At 41.0% G+C, this 14,158-nt stretch overlaps 1 protein-coding gene across 9 annotated transcripts in view; it reads left to right on the top strand.

Moving 5' to 3' along the window:
- LOC100387850 (coiled-coil domain-containing protein 144A-like) overlaps positions 1-14,158 on the top strand; it is an 84,027-nt gene that overhangs the window by 47,535 nt on the left and 22,334 nt on the right. For 6 of the 9 annotated variants that reach the window (XM_078372517.1, XM_054255726.2, XM_054255725.2 and 3 more), the window contains 3 exons: positions 550-748; positions 12,307-12,591; positions 13,159-13,379. In XM_078372517.1, the coding sequence (XP_078228643.1) occupies positions 550-748; positions 12,307-12,591; positions 13,159-13,379 (705 nt within the window). The remainder of the gene's footprint in view (positions 1-549; positions 749-12,306; positions 12,592-13,158; positions 13,380-14,158) is intronic. The other 3 variants (XM_035299478.3, XR_008481473.2, XR_008481472.2) reach the window with 3 other exon arrangements.

The following is a 14,158-nucleotide window of genomic DNA, read 5'->3' as shown; positions in this document are numbered from 1 at the left end:
CACAGCGGTAGTTGATGCTGCTTTAGCTCTCTTCGATCTCAGCCATCTTATTCTCCCCTAGGGAAAGTCTCCTTGAGTGATTCCTCAATGCCAAATGCTCAATTTTTTCCAGATAATGGGTGAAATATACAAGAGTGGTAAAAACAGTTGTTTGAAAATCTCTTTGACTGATAGTTTTTTAAAAATCTCAACTAGTTTACTCAATACAAATATTTCTAGCTTTTATTTTTTTCTTTTAGCTTTTTAATTGTATATATTTAAAGAGTACAACATGATTTATTGTATATATTTAAGGAGTACAACATGATTTCTAGGGGGATTTCCAACCAACAAGTAGTTGTTCCCCCTAGAAATAGATGTACTTCTTTAGACCAATGTTAAAACTATAACTGGATACAGTAGGCGTGCTCTAACACATTTTCAGAGTTAAAATATGGTTTAGAGTTATTCCATTTACTCTTACGGCAACTTTTGGAAGACTTGAAGTCATTTAGGAATCATTTAGGAAAAAATGAAATACTAAGCATTTGTCTTTTGTAACCTTCATAGAACCATGGAGATGACAGCAGAGGTCAGTGCCCAGCTTACTGCGGAGAAAGAGAAGACCAGATATCCAGCCACTGCTTCTACTACAAGGCCATTCCTAGTGTCACCTTCTGTTGGAAATCTTGGTGAAGGTCTCAACAGAAGACATATTGGAAGAGAAAGCAGGTCTTCAGATGAGAGCATGGAGAGCTTCATGTTGAGGGTTAGTTATATTATCTTTTTTCCTTTGGTGTTTAGATTTCTGATATAATTCTGGCATGTTACTTGCTGAAATACTCAGTTGTTTAATTGTGTTGTGTGTGGTAAGCAAAGGTAATAATTATCTGTTCATAAAGAGGAGACAGAAATTTTAGTGATTTTTGAATCCCCGGAGCTCTCATTCACAGGAGATTACTCCTTTGTTAACTTGATTCAGTAAAGGTAACCAAACTGACACATTTTACATTTCTTTAAAAACTACAATTAAGTTAGATTTTAACAAAGGTATACTTTGATGTGCGTGGTCTTGCTAATTGATTTTATGTTTGCCTGGGGTTCACTTTTAAAGGGTTTAGTGTGCCTGGGGTCACTTTGAGAGTTTTTCTGCATCATCATGACAAGGAGACCCAGGCATCTAGGATCACCTTCCCCTTGAGCTCCACACTGCATTTCATTAGGAAAAAAAGGATGGCTGACTGGCCTCCTAAATCACGTTCCTGTAAATAGCAGGCATGGTGTGGGGGAATCTCTCCAGAAGACATTGCTTTTACTTAAACAAGATCAAAACCCCATCCCACTCCTTTATCGACCAAGACCCTTTCATATGTGCTTTCTAAAACTGTAAACCCAAGACCCTTTCACTGGTAATTTCTAAGGCTGGAAACCTAAGATTCTTTCATGTGTAATATCTGGAGTATAAGCCTATATTAAGGCAGAGCGTCTCTTTGTTAGGAGAGTGTAGTCATTTAGACAAATTGTCACCTGGCTCCTGGCCGTAATAATAATAATAATAATAATAATAGTAGTAGTAATAAAAACACCTCTTCCTTCGCAGTTCAGTGTTTGAGAGGTCTGATTCTCGAGGCCATTCCTGCTTCAATCTCAGGTTTTCTACCCCTCATCATATGTGAATGATTGGTATCCACACACTAAGCACACATGGATGTTTATTATTTAAAAAGATCCAATGTGAATACTTTTAATACATTGTATAAACCTGCAACACTTGATTAATCTCTATTCTTTAAGTTGAAAGTTTTGTGATTTTCTTACATGAGTACACCTGTAATTGCTATTGCTCTTACAGCATATAAATCTCACTAACCCAACCAGGCCTCCCTCTAGTGTCTGCTCCTAGGGTAGGTCCAACTAGGTAGTTTTGTCCCCTAGCCCTCCACACCCAGATCACTGGACTGTTAGTGCTTTCAGGCTGTGGGCTCCCTCAGGCAGAGGCCGTGGACAGACAGGTTACACCCTTCCTTGGCAGGTCTTGTAGAACAGGGTCCCTAACCCCCAGGTGGCAGACCAGTACTGGTCTGTGGCTTGCTAGAAACTGGGCCGTACAACGAGAGGTGAGGGAAGGGCTGGTGAATGAGCATTACCACCTGAGCTCCACCTCTTTTCACATCAGCACTGGTATTAGATTCTCACAGGAGCACAAACCCTGTGTGAATTGTGCATGCAAAGGATCTAGGTTGTGTGCTCTTTATGAGAATCTAATGCCTGATTTGAAGTGGAACAGTTTCATCTCAAAACCATCCATACCCCCTACATCTGTGGAAAAATTGTTTTCCACTAAACCAGTCCCTGGCACCAAAAAGGCTGGGGTCTGCTGTTGTAGAGGGAGGCACACCTGGCTCCCACAGTGGCAGATGAACTCGGGCCTTCTTCTTCTCGGCATTCTGAGATAGGAAGCTCCTCCTCTGCTTGAGCTCAGTCCACAGATACCAGCTCAGTATACTTGAGCAGTGTGCTTGAACCCTGGGGGTATCAAGACCAGGTTCATGACTTTGTCTTCTGGTCCCATGGGGTTGAGCATTGGCTGTGCTGGGGTTGGGGGCTGAACTGCTCCCAGGCCTCTGGAAAAGCACTCAGATGGGGCAGTGGAGGCTGCGCTGTGTGCTTACTCTTGAGTGAGTAGCCAGGCAGGTGCCTTGGGAGGGGCTGATGGACAAGAAGGTACACAAACCAGATATGCCACAGTCCCATGGTTAATGTGACCCTGCTGTCTACTGACCTGGCAGTAAGCAGGAGCTAGAGTCACTCTGAGCAAGATGGAGAGCCTTGCCGGATGGGTGCCTGTGGTTGTGTTTTGCTGCAGCTGCACCAGATGCAAAACCTTCTGGGCTGTATGCAGGTTTGAGCTTTGCCTCTGCCTATTCTCCAGGCAGTTCTTCTTGCCAATTTAGATGTTTGTGTGGTCCGGGGATCTCTTGTAGCTAGTATCCCAGAGTTCCTGTGTGGGTGTGTGGTGTTGTATAGTTCCTTCATTCACTCCCTTCTTAGTTTCTGGACTGGGGTGTAGTCCTAGTGCTTGGTGACCCTGTGCAGGCTTCCCAGATTTCTTCTTCAACGTTGATGCCTGCATTACTTACCTCATTTCAGTGTTTTCTCTCCAAAGACCTGCTAAAAGTGTGATAATTTACTTGATATTCCTGGCTGCATGTGGTAACCATCTTGTCTCCCCCTAAAAACATCAGAAATTGGCATTTAATAGAGTTTGCATTGAATTGGTAGACCGCTTTCAGGAATAAGGCCATGTAACCAATATTCTTCCAGTCCATGAGCATGCAGTATCTTTTTTTTTTTTTTTTTGAGACGGAGTTTCGCTCTCGTTACCCAGGCTGGAGTGCAATGGCGTGATCTCGGCTCACCACAACCTCCGCCTCCTGGGTTCAGGCAATTCTCCTGCCTCAGCCTCCTGAGTAGCTGGGATTACAGGCATGCACCACTATGCCCAGCTAATTTTTTGTATTTTTAGTAGAGACAGGGTTTCACCGTGTTGACTGGGATGGTCTCGATCTCTTGACCTCGTGATCCACCCACCTTGGCCTCCCAAAGTGCTGGGATTACAGGCTTGAGCCACCGCGCCGGGCCCAGCATGCAGTATCTTTCCATGTGTGCGTCTGCTACAGTTTCTTTCATCAGTGTTTTGTAGTTTTTTTGGTAGCGGTCTTTCATCTCTTCGGTTGACTTTATTTCGAGGTATTTTATTATTTTGTAGCTTAAGTAATTGGACTGCCTTCTTGATGTCTTTTTAGGCTAGTTGATTATTCGTGTATAGAAAGGTTACACGTGTCATTGGCATTATTTTTTGTATGCTGATGTTGCAGCCTGCACCTTTGCTGAATTCTTTTATGTGCACAGAGAGACAGTGTGACTTTCTGTTTTCCAATTTGGATCCCCTTGATTTCTTTGACAATTTCTGTGACTGTGTCCTTCAGGGATATTGACATGTAGTTGCCTTTTGTTGTGTGTGTCCTTCTCTGGGTTTGGCCTTATAGTAATACTGACATTTAGAATGAAGTAGGAAGATTTTGGAGTAATTTGCAAAACATTGCTGTTAGTTTTTCCTTAAAAGTTTAATAGAATTCAGCAGTAAAGTTATCCAGTTTTACACTTTTCTTTATTGGGAAACTTTACTGCTGATTCAATTGCATAACCTTTCATTGTTCTGTTCAGGTTTCCATTTCTTCTTGGTTCGTTCTTGCTGGTTATGCATTTCCAGGAATGTATCCATTTTCTCTAGGCTTTTCAGTTTGTTGGCATATAGTTGTGCACAGTAGTCTCTCACGACCCCATGTATTTCTTTGGTATCGGTTTTAATATCTCCTTCTCTGTTTCTCTTTTTGTTTTTCTCTTTTTTCTTGTTTAATATAGTTAGCAGTTATCTTTTCCCAAAACCGTCTTCCAGTTTGAAGGATGTTTTGTTGGTTTTGTTTTTTTACTCTACCTCATTCAGTTCTGCCCTGCCTTTATCATTTCTTTCCTTCTACTACATTTGAGTTTCGGGTCTGTTCTTGCTGTTTTGGTTTCTTAAGGTGCATTGTTAGGTTGCTTGTTTGAAGTCTTTCTCTTTTTTAGACGTAGCTGTTAATTGCTATAAATTGCCCTCTTAGTGCTTCTTTTGTCACTTTCTATAGGGGTTGGTTTCTTTCCCATTTTCATTTGTTTCAAGATATTTAAATTTTTTTTCTTAATTTATTGATTGGCCCAGTTCATTCAGGAGCATGCCGTTTAATTTCCATGTGTTTGCACAGTTTCCAAAATTTTTGTCCTTGTTATTGATTTCTGTATTTATTCCATTGTTGTTGAGAAGATACTTGATTCCTAGGAGTTTGTAAACTCAGTAGATGGTCTATTCTGGAGAATTTTCTATGTGCTAATGAGAAGAATGTGTATTCTGCAGCTTTTTAATGAAATGTTCTGTAAGTGTCTGCTAGGTCCCTATGGTCTGCAGTGCAGGTTAATTTTGATGTTTTTTTGTCGATTTTCTGTTGAGATCTTTGCAATGCTGAAAGTCAGGTGATGGAGTCCTCATCTTCTATTGTACTGGGCACTATCTCTCTTTAGTTTCAGTGATGTTTGCCTTATAGATCTGGGTGCTCAGGTGTTAAGTGCATATACCTTTATGACTGTTGTATACTCTTGCTGAATTGATCCTGTTATTATTATATAATGACCTTCTTTTTCTCTTTTATTTATTTATTTTTTTGACTTAAGCTCTATTTTGTCTGATATAAATACAGCTACTCCTGCATGCTTTGGGTTTCCATTTGCGTGGAATATCCTTCCATGTTTTCCCTTGCAGTCTATGGTGTTTACAGGTGAAATGAGTTTCTTGTGGCCAACGTATCATTTAGTCTTTTTGTAATCCATTCAGTCAATCTATATCTTTAGTTGGATGAATTTAAACCACGTATATTCAAGGTTTTTATTGATAGGTGAAGACTTACTCCTTTCATTTTATTGTTTAGTGATTGTTGGATCTATCCTTGGTTCCTTTCTTCTTCTTCTACTGTTTACCTCTATAATATGGTGGTTTTCTGTAGCAATGTTTGATTCCTTTTTCTTTTGCTTTTCTGTACCTGCTCTACCAGTGAATCTTAGCGTTTTTTTATTTTCATGGTGGTAGACACTGTCTTTTTGCTTCCAGATTGAGGACTCCTATGAGCATTTCTTGTAGGACTAATCTAGTGGTGATGCATCCCTTCAACTTTTGCTTGTCTGAGATGTTATTTGTTTTTCAGTTTTATTTATCATTTGTTGGAGAGACAGTCTCCCTCTGTTGCCCTGGTTGGAGTTTAATGACATGGTCTCAGCTCACTGCAACCTCCGCTCGCCTGCCAGTTTCAAGCAATTCTCATGCCTCCGCCTCCTGAGTAGCTGAGACTACAGACATGTGCCACAATGCCTGGCTAATTTTTAGTATTTTTAGTAGAGACGGGTTTTGCCTTATTGCCCAGGCTTGTCTTGAACTCCTGAGCTCAGGCAGTCCACCCACCTTGGCCTTTCCAAGTGCTAGGATTACAGGCATGAGCCACTGCGCCTGGCCCCTCTTTTTCAGTTTAAAGGATAGCTTCGCTAGATACAGTATTCTTGACTGGCAGTCTTTTTCTTCGCACATATTAAATATATCATCTGATTGTGTCCTTTCCTCTAAGGTTTCTGCTGACAAACATGCTGTCTGTCTGATACGAATTCCCTTGTATGTGACTTGGTGTTTTTCTTTTGTTCTTTGTCTTTGACTTTTGAAATTTGACTCTGAAGTGCCTCAGAGAAGACTTTTAAAATTGTATTTCTTTGGGGATCTTTGAGATGTCTGTATCTAGATGTTGACGTCTCTCACAACACTTGGGAGTTTTTCAGCTATTATTTCATTATATAGGTTTTATGTGTTTTTTCCCCTCTCTTCTATTTCTGCAACTCCCAATTTTTGAAAAATTTTTGGCTCATCATGGCCCATATATCACATACACTGTCTTCATTCTTTTTTTTTTTTCTATATATATATTTTCAAAGATGGGGTTTCACCATATTCGTCAGGCTGGTCTTGAACTCCTGACCTCAGGTGATCTGCCTGCCTCAGCCTCCCAAAGAGCTGGGATTATGGGCATGAGCCACCGTGCCTGGCTTGTCTTCATTCTTTTTACTTTGTTTTTTCTTTTTGCTTTTTATTTGTCTGACCTCATATAAAAACCTCTCTTCAAGTTCAGAAATTCATTCTTCTGCTTGATCTAGTCTATTACCAACATTCTCAGTTGTTTTTATTTTATGTATTGAATTCTCAGTTCCAGGATTTCTGTTTGGTTCCTATTAATGCTATGTTTTTCATTGGTGAATTTCTGATTTAGATCATAAATCATTTTCCTGATTACTTTGTATTTTCTATCTTTCCTATCAGAAATCTCTCCTGATTCCTTTATATTATTCTGTATCTCACTATGTTTCCTTTAGCTTATTGTTTTGAATTTTATAGGCTTCCTTTTCTTCAGGATCTGTTACTGGAGAATTACCGTGTTCCTTTGGAGGTGTCTTGTTTCTTTGATTTTTTATGCTGCTTGTGTCCTCAATATTGATAACTGTGTAGCTGGTATAATAGTCACTTCATCAAGTTTTAGGGGTTGACTTTTTTCTGTAGATGTATCTATGTTGTTGGTTAAGTATGGTGCTCTGGCATTGATGATGGGTGGGTGCATTGGTGTAGTCTCCACATACTTATTCTTTCTTCTGCTGTAATGAGCATCAGTATTTGTAAGTTACTCAGTGGCTTATGGTATGGTTGTTAGTCATTTGGGATGCTGTGGCGAGGCCTTGATGGTGATGGGGAGGATAGCAGGCCAGTCCTCAGGCACATTGGTGGCCCACACAAAGTACTAGCACTGGCAGCACTAGACCAGGCTTGTCAGTTTTTGGTGGCAATAGAGTGCCTGAGTAGGCTGGCTTTTGGGCCTCCAGGTGGTGTGTGCTGGGATCAGAGTGGCAGTCATGGGCCAGCCCAAAGGACCTTGGTGACACTTGTGGCACTGGAGATGACAGTAGCAGCTGGGCCTGACCTTGGATTCTTTGGTCACATGCATGGGCACTGGTAGTGATGAAAGCAGGCTGTATGGGCATTTCTCTCTGGCCCTCTATGAGGAACATTTAGGGGGATTCCTTTGGCAGTGTGTGGAGCAGGCTTGTCCACAGGCTCACTAAAGGGACGTGCAAGAGCCTTTGTCAGTGGCTGTTGAGGTAGCCCTGTCTTCATGCTCCTGGCCGGCATGTGCAGGTACCGGTGGGGCAGTGGGACTGTCCTTGGTGGTAGTGGTAGACGGGGCCTGGGTAAATACACGCAGGCCTGGGTGAAGTGGGCTGCTTCTCAGGGCCCTGGACAGTGTATGTGAGCACTGGCAGCAACAACAGCAGCAGCAAGCAAAGTGACCTTGTCCTCAGGCTTTCATATGGCTCACATGGGCACCAGCCCTGGTGGGTTCGGTAGGCTTGTTCTCAGGCTCCGGCATGGTACACTTGAGTGGGCCAGTCCTCAGGGCTCCTAAAGGTATACACAGGTATGCACAGCACTGCCACTGAAGAGCACAGGCCTGCTGTTAGTGGCAGTGGTGGCAGTCAGGTGGCTCCCAGGCTCTGGAGAGCACCCACTTAGGATCCCTTTGACCTAGAGTAGTTTCCCTGGTGGGCTATTAGGTGACAATTTATTTCCACAAGTATAGGGTGCTGTGGGGCAAGGGATTTGGGGGAATCTGTCCTGGCTTTGAGATAATCCTGGCTGGGCTGGCTACCTCAGTTCTCTTTCCTTCTGTCTTCAGAGGATCCCCATCAATTTCCTGCTGAATTCCAGTGTGTTCTCTTTGATGTTTTCCTCAAGTTATGTTTACCTACTTGCTGTTTTGGTTTTTCTTTTTGAAGGAGGTGAGTGCTGGCCGTTCTGTCAGCCTTCTCGATGATGTCTGTCTGTGCTGTGCATATTAAGGAAGGTATAGCCATGTTTTAAAACATGCACAATCGACCCTATAATTTTAAAATTTTCTACCACTTGAAAAACACACTCATTTCTAATTATTACCCCCCACTTCACACACACATCGCAGTTAATATGGCAGCAGGTTCAGGCTTGAAGCACAATATCCTGTCTTTACCACGTCTGGTAGGGATTCACCCTGGGGTTGTGGTTTCTGTGGTATAACCCTGTGAGTGTATTTCTTGTTAACACAAAGACTTAAGAACTAAAGAGGCAAGTTATCTACCACTCACCCACCCAGTATTCTCCTAAACTGCCATGGACCCTCCTATTGAACAGAGAGAAAATGGGAGTCACAAAGGAAATACTACACCACAGCAATTCTGAAATACAGCCTGTCGTGTACTTCTGCTTCTTTGATTTGGACTTCATGGGAGCCATCCTCTGTGGCTCTTTACAGTACCTTCTTGGCTCTTTGTTATATCCTTTCTTAAGCAGTGACCTGGGTTTTCAGCTAAGTCGTTTTCTCAGCCAGCTTCCTCCCCATAGAACTTCTTAGGTTCTAAGGCCTCTTTTCATTTTTACTGTCTTGCTGTCTTTTAATCCACGCTAGCAAGCAGTGCTATTGTTACTACAGTTCTCTTAATAATTAAGAGTGCTGTGAATTTTACTTGGGTTCTTGTCATTGGAAAAACCACATGTCCAGATCTCTTAGAGATAAGCCCTTCACCTTGCACTTCCTGTGAGGCTGAGTAAGACAGTGCCTTCAGATGTTTATACCCTTAAGATCTTTAAGGGAATTTGAGGAACCACCTTAAATCTTTCAGAGGTCTTAAGAAAGGGTCTTATAGTCACAATCTTGGCTTCACCTTCGGATGGTGTTCCCTGGCCACCCTGGATTCGATTTTATCCCAGAGACCGTTTATCTCAGCAATACAGGTGCTCCTCAAGTTAGGATGGGGTTATGCCTGGATGACATTTGCGTTTGTTATGTAGGATATTTGCAAATTTGTGGACCATTATAAATTGCAAATGTCAGAATTTGGGAGTAGGTTTTCCATTTACAATAAATTCCATTTACGGTGACTTTATTTTTATGCAGCCACCCCCTTAAGCTAAGAGGTGTACTCAACCGATATAATTTTCACACTATTATACGATGTCAGAAAATGTTGAATTGAACCATGCTAAGTTAAGGACTGTCTGTATTTGGGACTCTGATATGTGGAAAGGCTATAAAAAGGAAACAGATACTTAAACCCAGAAAGTGCTGGTTGCTTTATATGCAGTAGTCTTTCTTTAGCTTATCTCTTGCATTGGTTTTACTTTCAGCAGCTGTGTAGTAACAGTGTCCTTTCCTTCGGGTTCCACTATCATTTTCTTCACTATCCTTAAAACCCTTCCTACCAGCCTCTTCGAGGACCATCAGGCTTCCACTCACAGTCGCTTTAAGACTCTTTTTGTTTTCATGCTTATTCTTCTGTAGGTCCTTTTAACTTCTGCTTAGCTCCTGGTCCAGGGGTAATCCTACATGTTTTAGTAGTTTTTGTTATTATGCAATCTATATGCAGTGTCCGTATCTGTATCGGTTACTTCTTGGTATGTAACAAAATGTCGTGTCTCAAAACATCTATTTTGTTCATAAGCTGTAGTTATAAGCAAGGCTCAGTGGGGCCAGCTCACTTTTTCTTTACTTGGCATCAGTTGAGGTGTCTTAAAGCTGGGGACTAGAATCATCTAAAGGCTTGTTCATTCACCTTTGTGGCATTTGAAGCTGCTTTTGGCAGACATTAGGTAGGGAAGACAACTCAAACACCCACCTACATGAGGATGCACCATGTAGTTTGGGCTTTCTCCCAGCGTGGTGGCTACATTTGAAGCACTAGAGTCCCTAGAGAAAGAGAGTCAGGTGGAAGCTGTATGACATTTTGTAACCCAACCTTAGCAGTCACACAGCAGTTCTGCCACATTATGTTCACGAGAAGCCAGTTATTAATGCCAGCTTGTATTCAGGAGAGGGAATGTCATGGGAGAAGTGGCAAGCAATTTGCAGATGTTTCGGAACCACCACTTCACTTACCTTTTTAAAATAAAAGAGTCCTAGTCATTTCCTCTAAAGGAAAGCAGTTCTTTCCAACTCAGCACCACGGAAATTTCAGGGAGATTTTTCGTTGTCATCGTTTAATGTGCTCTCTTATTTCGTGTAAAGCAGCAATGAATTACAAGACTGTGCTACTTACTAAATTAAGGCATTTTTATTCAGAAAAGTGGTACGGATCATGCCATTCAACTTTTATACTGGGAGATGTGATTGCTTCTTAATACCAAGTGTCATTACTCCTTGAAATGTAATTCAAATTAACTTAAGACATTTGCAGTTCAGCAAGAGGCTTGTGGTGCTGGAATCCACTTTTTTCAAGATTTATTAGAGTCTTATTTTCAGAGTCTTATTATGGGAGCCATGTCTTGACTGAGGCCCAAGTAATTTAATATGACACCCCTAAAACTTCCATGCAAATTACGGGAATGACATTGGGTTAAAGGACTAAGAGACTTGTGCTATGGGGGTGACTTAGAGCCATTTTAAGGAGGAAAGCCATGAAATGATCATAGAAAAACAGAAGTCTAAGATCAAATCCAAATGTTATGTGGAAAAAATGATGAAAGTAAAGGATATATTTTTGTGAATTCTGGTGGTGGTTTTTATTTATTTTTATTGCATTTTAGGTTTTGGGGTACATGTGAAGAACATGCAAGGTAGTTGCATAGGTACCCACATGGCAGTGTGATATGCTGCCTTGTTCCCGCTCACCTATATCTGGCATTTCTCTGCGTGGTATCTCTCCCCAACTCCCCACCCACCGCTGTCCCTCCCCTATTCCCCTCAACAGACCCAGTGTGTAGTGCTCCCCTCCCTGTGTCCATCCATGTGTTCTCATTGTTCACCACCCATCTATGAGTGAGAACATGCGGTATTTCATTTTCTGTTTTTGTGTCAGTTAGCTGAGAATGATGGTCTCCAGGTTCATCCATGTCCCTACAAAGGACACAAACTCATCATTTTTGATGGTTGCATAATATTCCATGGTGTATATGTGCCGCATTTTCCCTCTCCAGTCTATCATTGATGGGCATTTGGGTAGGTTCCAGGTCTTTGCTATTGTAAACAGTGCTGCAATGAACATTATTGTGCATATGTCCTTACAATAGAACGATTTATAATTCTTAGGATATATACCCAGTAATGGGATTGCTGGGTCAAATGGAATTTCTATCTAGGTCCTTGAGGAATCGCCACACTGTCTTCCACAACGGTAGAAGTAATTCACACTCCCAAAATTCTGGTGGTTTTAACTTTGTTTTTAAGTTTCTGAGTAATCCAATGGTCTGTTTTTTATGAATCTACAAGAGTATACGTAATATTTTATTGCAACTGAATTCATTTCAAAAATGATTAGTTTTGTGTTAGAACATTCTCAGTCTACTTTCTTTTATCTTTTTTTCTTTTCTGCCCATGCTAGCATGCAGTGGCACTGTCTCTGGACACTACAACCTCCACCTCCCCGATTCAAGCCATTCTCCTGCCTCGGCCTCCTGAGTAGCTGGGATTACAGGCACCCCCCACCACACCCAGCTAATTTTTGTGCTTTTAGTAGAGATGGGGTTTTTCCATGTTGGCCAGGCTTGTCTCAAACTCCTGACCTCAGGTGATCCATCCGCCTCGTCCTCCCAAAGTGCTGGGATTACAGGTGTGAGCCACCACACCCGGCCTCTGTCTACCTTCTTCATTACCAAAGTATATTGTTTTTTGACTCATGCAGGATGACCTTACAGAAGCACAGAAAACTGCACCTTCACGATGTCCAGATCTGGACGCAGATAATGAAGTTCTTCGGCAGACATTATTCTCTGTGAAAGCATTAATAAGGAAATGTCAAACACTAGAGGAGGAAAATAAGCAGCGGAAACAAGAAATAGTAAATCTCAAAAGTTATATGGAGGTAAGTATGTTAGAACGTGGTGAAGCTGAACAGTATGAGGTGCCGATTGAAGAAAGATCAAGACGGATAGTAGAAGCGTTAAAGGAAATCAGTCTCTCCTTGCAGGTTGGTTTAATTGTCTGCAATGTGCTTTCATTCGTTTCGCTGCAGATTCTATCTCGGATATATCCATCGTATATGTTTTCTGTACTTTTCTTACAGCAATTTGTTTGGCAGACTTCTAGAAGGAAGGTGATATCTGTTTCTCCCTTTAAATATTTTAGTTTCCATCATTCTTCTAACTAAATTGATCTTCCATAATAAGAATTCTCACTAGAAAATCATTGATTACTAAGGCCAGTATGCATAAAAGAAGACTAATAGAAAAAGTAAAAAAAAGAAAAAATTGTGATTGAGAAATTATACCATACTCTTGAACTGCTTTTAAGTTACATGGTTCCATTTTAAAATCTTAACTTGTTTCTGTCATTGTTTGGAGGATTGTTGTACAACTCAGAATCAATCGTTAATTCAGTTGATACTGATGATAAATATGTGAAGCTTGAGCTTCTTTCTTTCTTCACGTACTTAAAATTGTTGTCTGAATAACTGACTCCAAACAAAAGGAAACAAATGCACAGTAATTATTCAGGTTATAATTACTTTAAAATGTTCCCTTTTAATTAATTTTAGACTCAAGCAGCACCTCAGGAACAGTTAGAACAGTTAGTGCAAAGGGTGAATGATATTACCGCAGAAAAAACCCAGATGGAACTCACAATCAAAGACCTGCAATCTGAGCTCTCCAGAGTAAAAACTTCGCAAGCCGAAAGTAAAATTGAATTGGAAAGATATAAGGATATCTACGTAGAAGGAATAAATTTTGTAAGATCCTTGTCAAGTGGACTGAGAAGGCAAGTCAGTATACAGAATCATAGCAAATAAGTTAAGCTCATTAATTTGCCATCCAGAGCATAACTTCCAGTGAGACAGGTTCATGAGATGTGCGGGAAGTGAAAGCTAACTAGACTGTACAATTTTTGAATATTGTAAATGATAAATAGTAAATGAACTTAAACTTTAAGTAAAATAGAAAATAGTAAATGAACTTGACCTTTAAAATCTTAGTCCAGGACAGTTCATGTCACTCCTGTTGTTGGTTTTACGTGGCTCCCCCCAACCCCTTAATATTCTTGTATAGTTAACCCAATCTATTAGGGATTCCGCTAAATATTTGTGAAGCTTCATAATTTAGACAGTGATATCATGATAAAAATTGTCAGTATTCCCTTAATTCAAAATATTAATGAATTTAATTAATTTTTGGAAGATGGCAGCTGAAACCTTGGGTCAAGTATGACAACTCTGGGCACATTCTGGCACTGAGTAAATTCCCTTCACTTGACTGTTAGAGGGCGCCTTGAGAAGAAGCGTCCTGTGTAGTTTTTCCACTCTACGTAAAGACACACTTGTGAAGTACAAAATGATTAACATAGGGTTAAATGGACGTATTACTAAGTGGTAAAAAAAAAAAAAGCACCTCTGTCAGCCTGAGGGGGTGTGTGGAAGACAGAAAGGGCAGGCCCCACCTCTGATGCATGGGCCACAGCGGTCATCGATGGTGCTTTAGCTCTCTTCGATCTCAGCCGTCTTATTCTCCCCTAGGGAAAGTCTCCTTGAATGATTCCTCAAT

The sequence above is a fragment of the Callithrix jacchus genome, chromosome 5 (genome assembly GCF_049354715.1).
Source record: "Callithrix jacchus isolate 240 chromosome 5, calJac240_pri, whole genome shotgun sequence".
Taxonomy (NCBI): domain Eukaryota; kingdom Metazoa; phylum Chordata; class Mammalia; order Primates; family Cebidae; genus Callithrix; species Callithrix jacchus.
The sequence above is the reverse complement of the archived record's forward strand: the minus strand, read 5'-3'. Positions and strand labels throughout refer to the sequence as shown.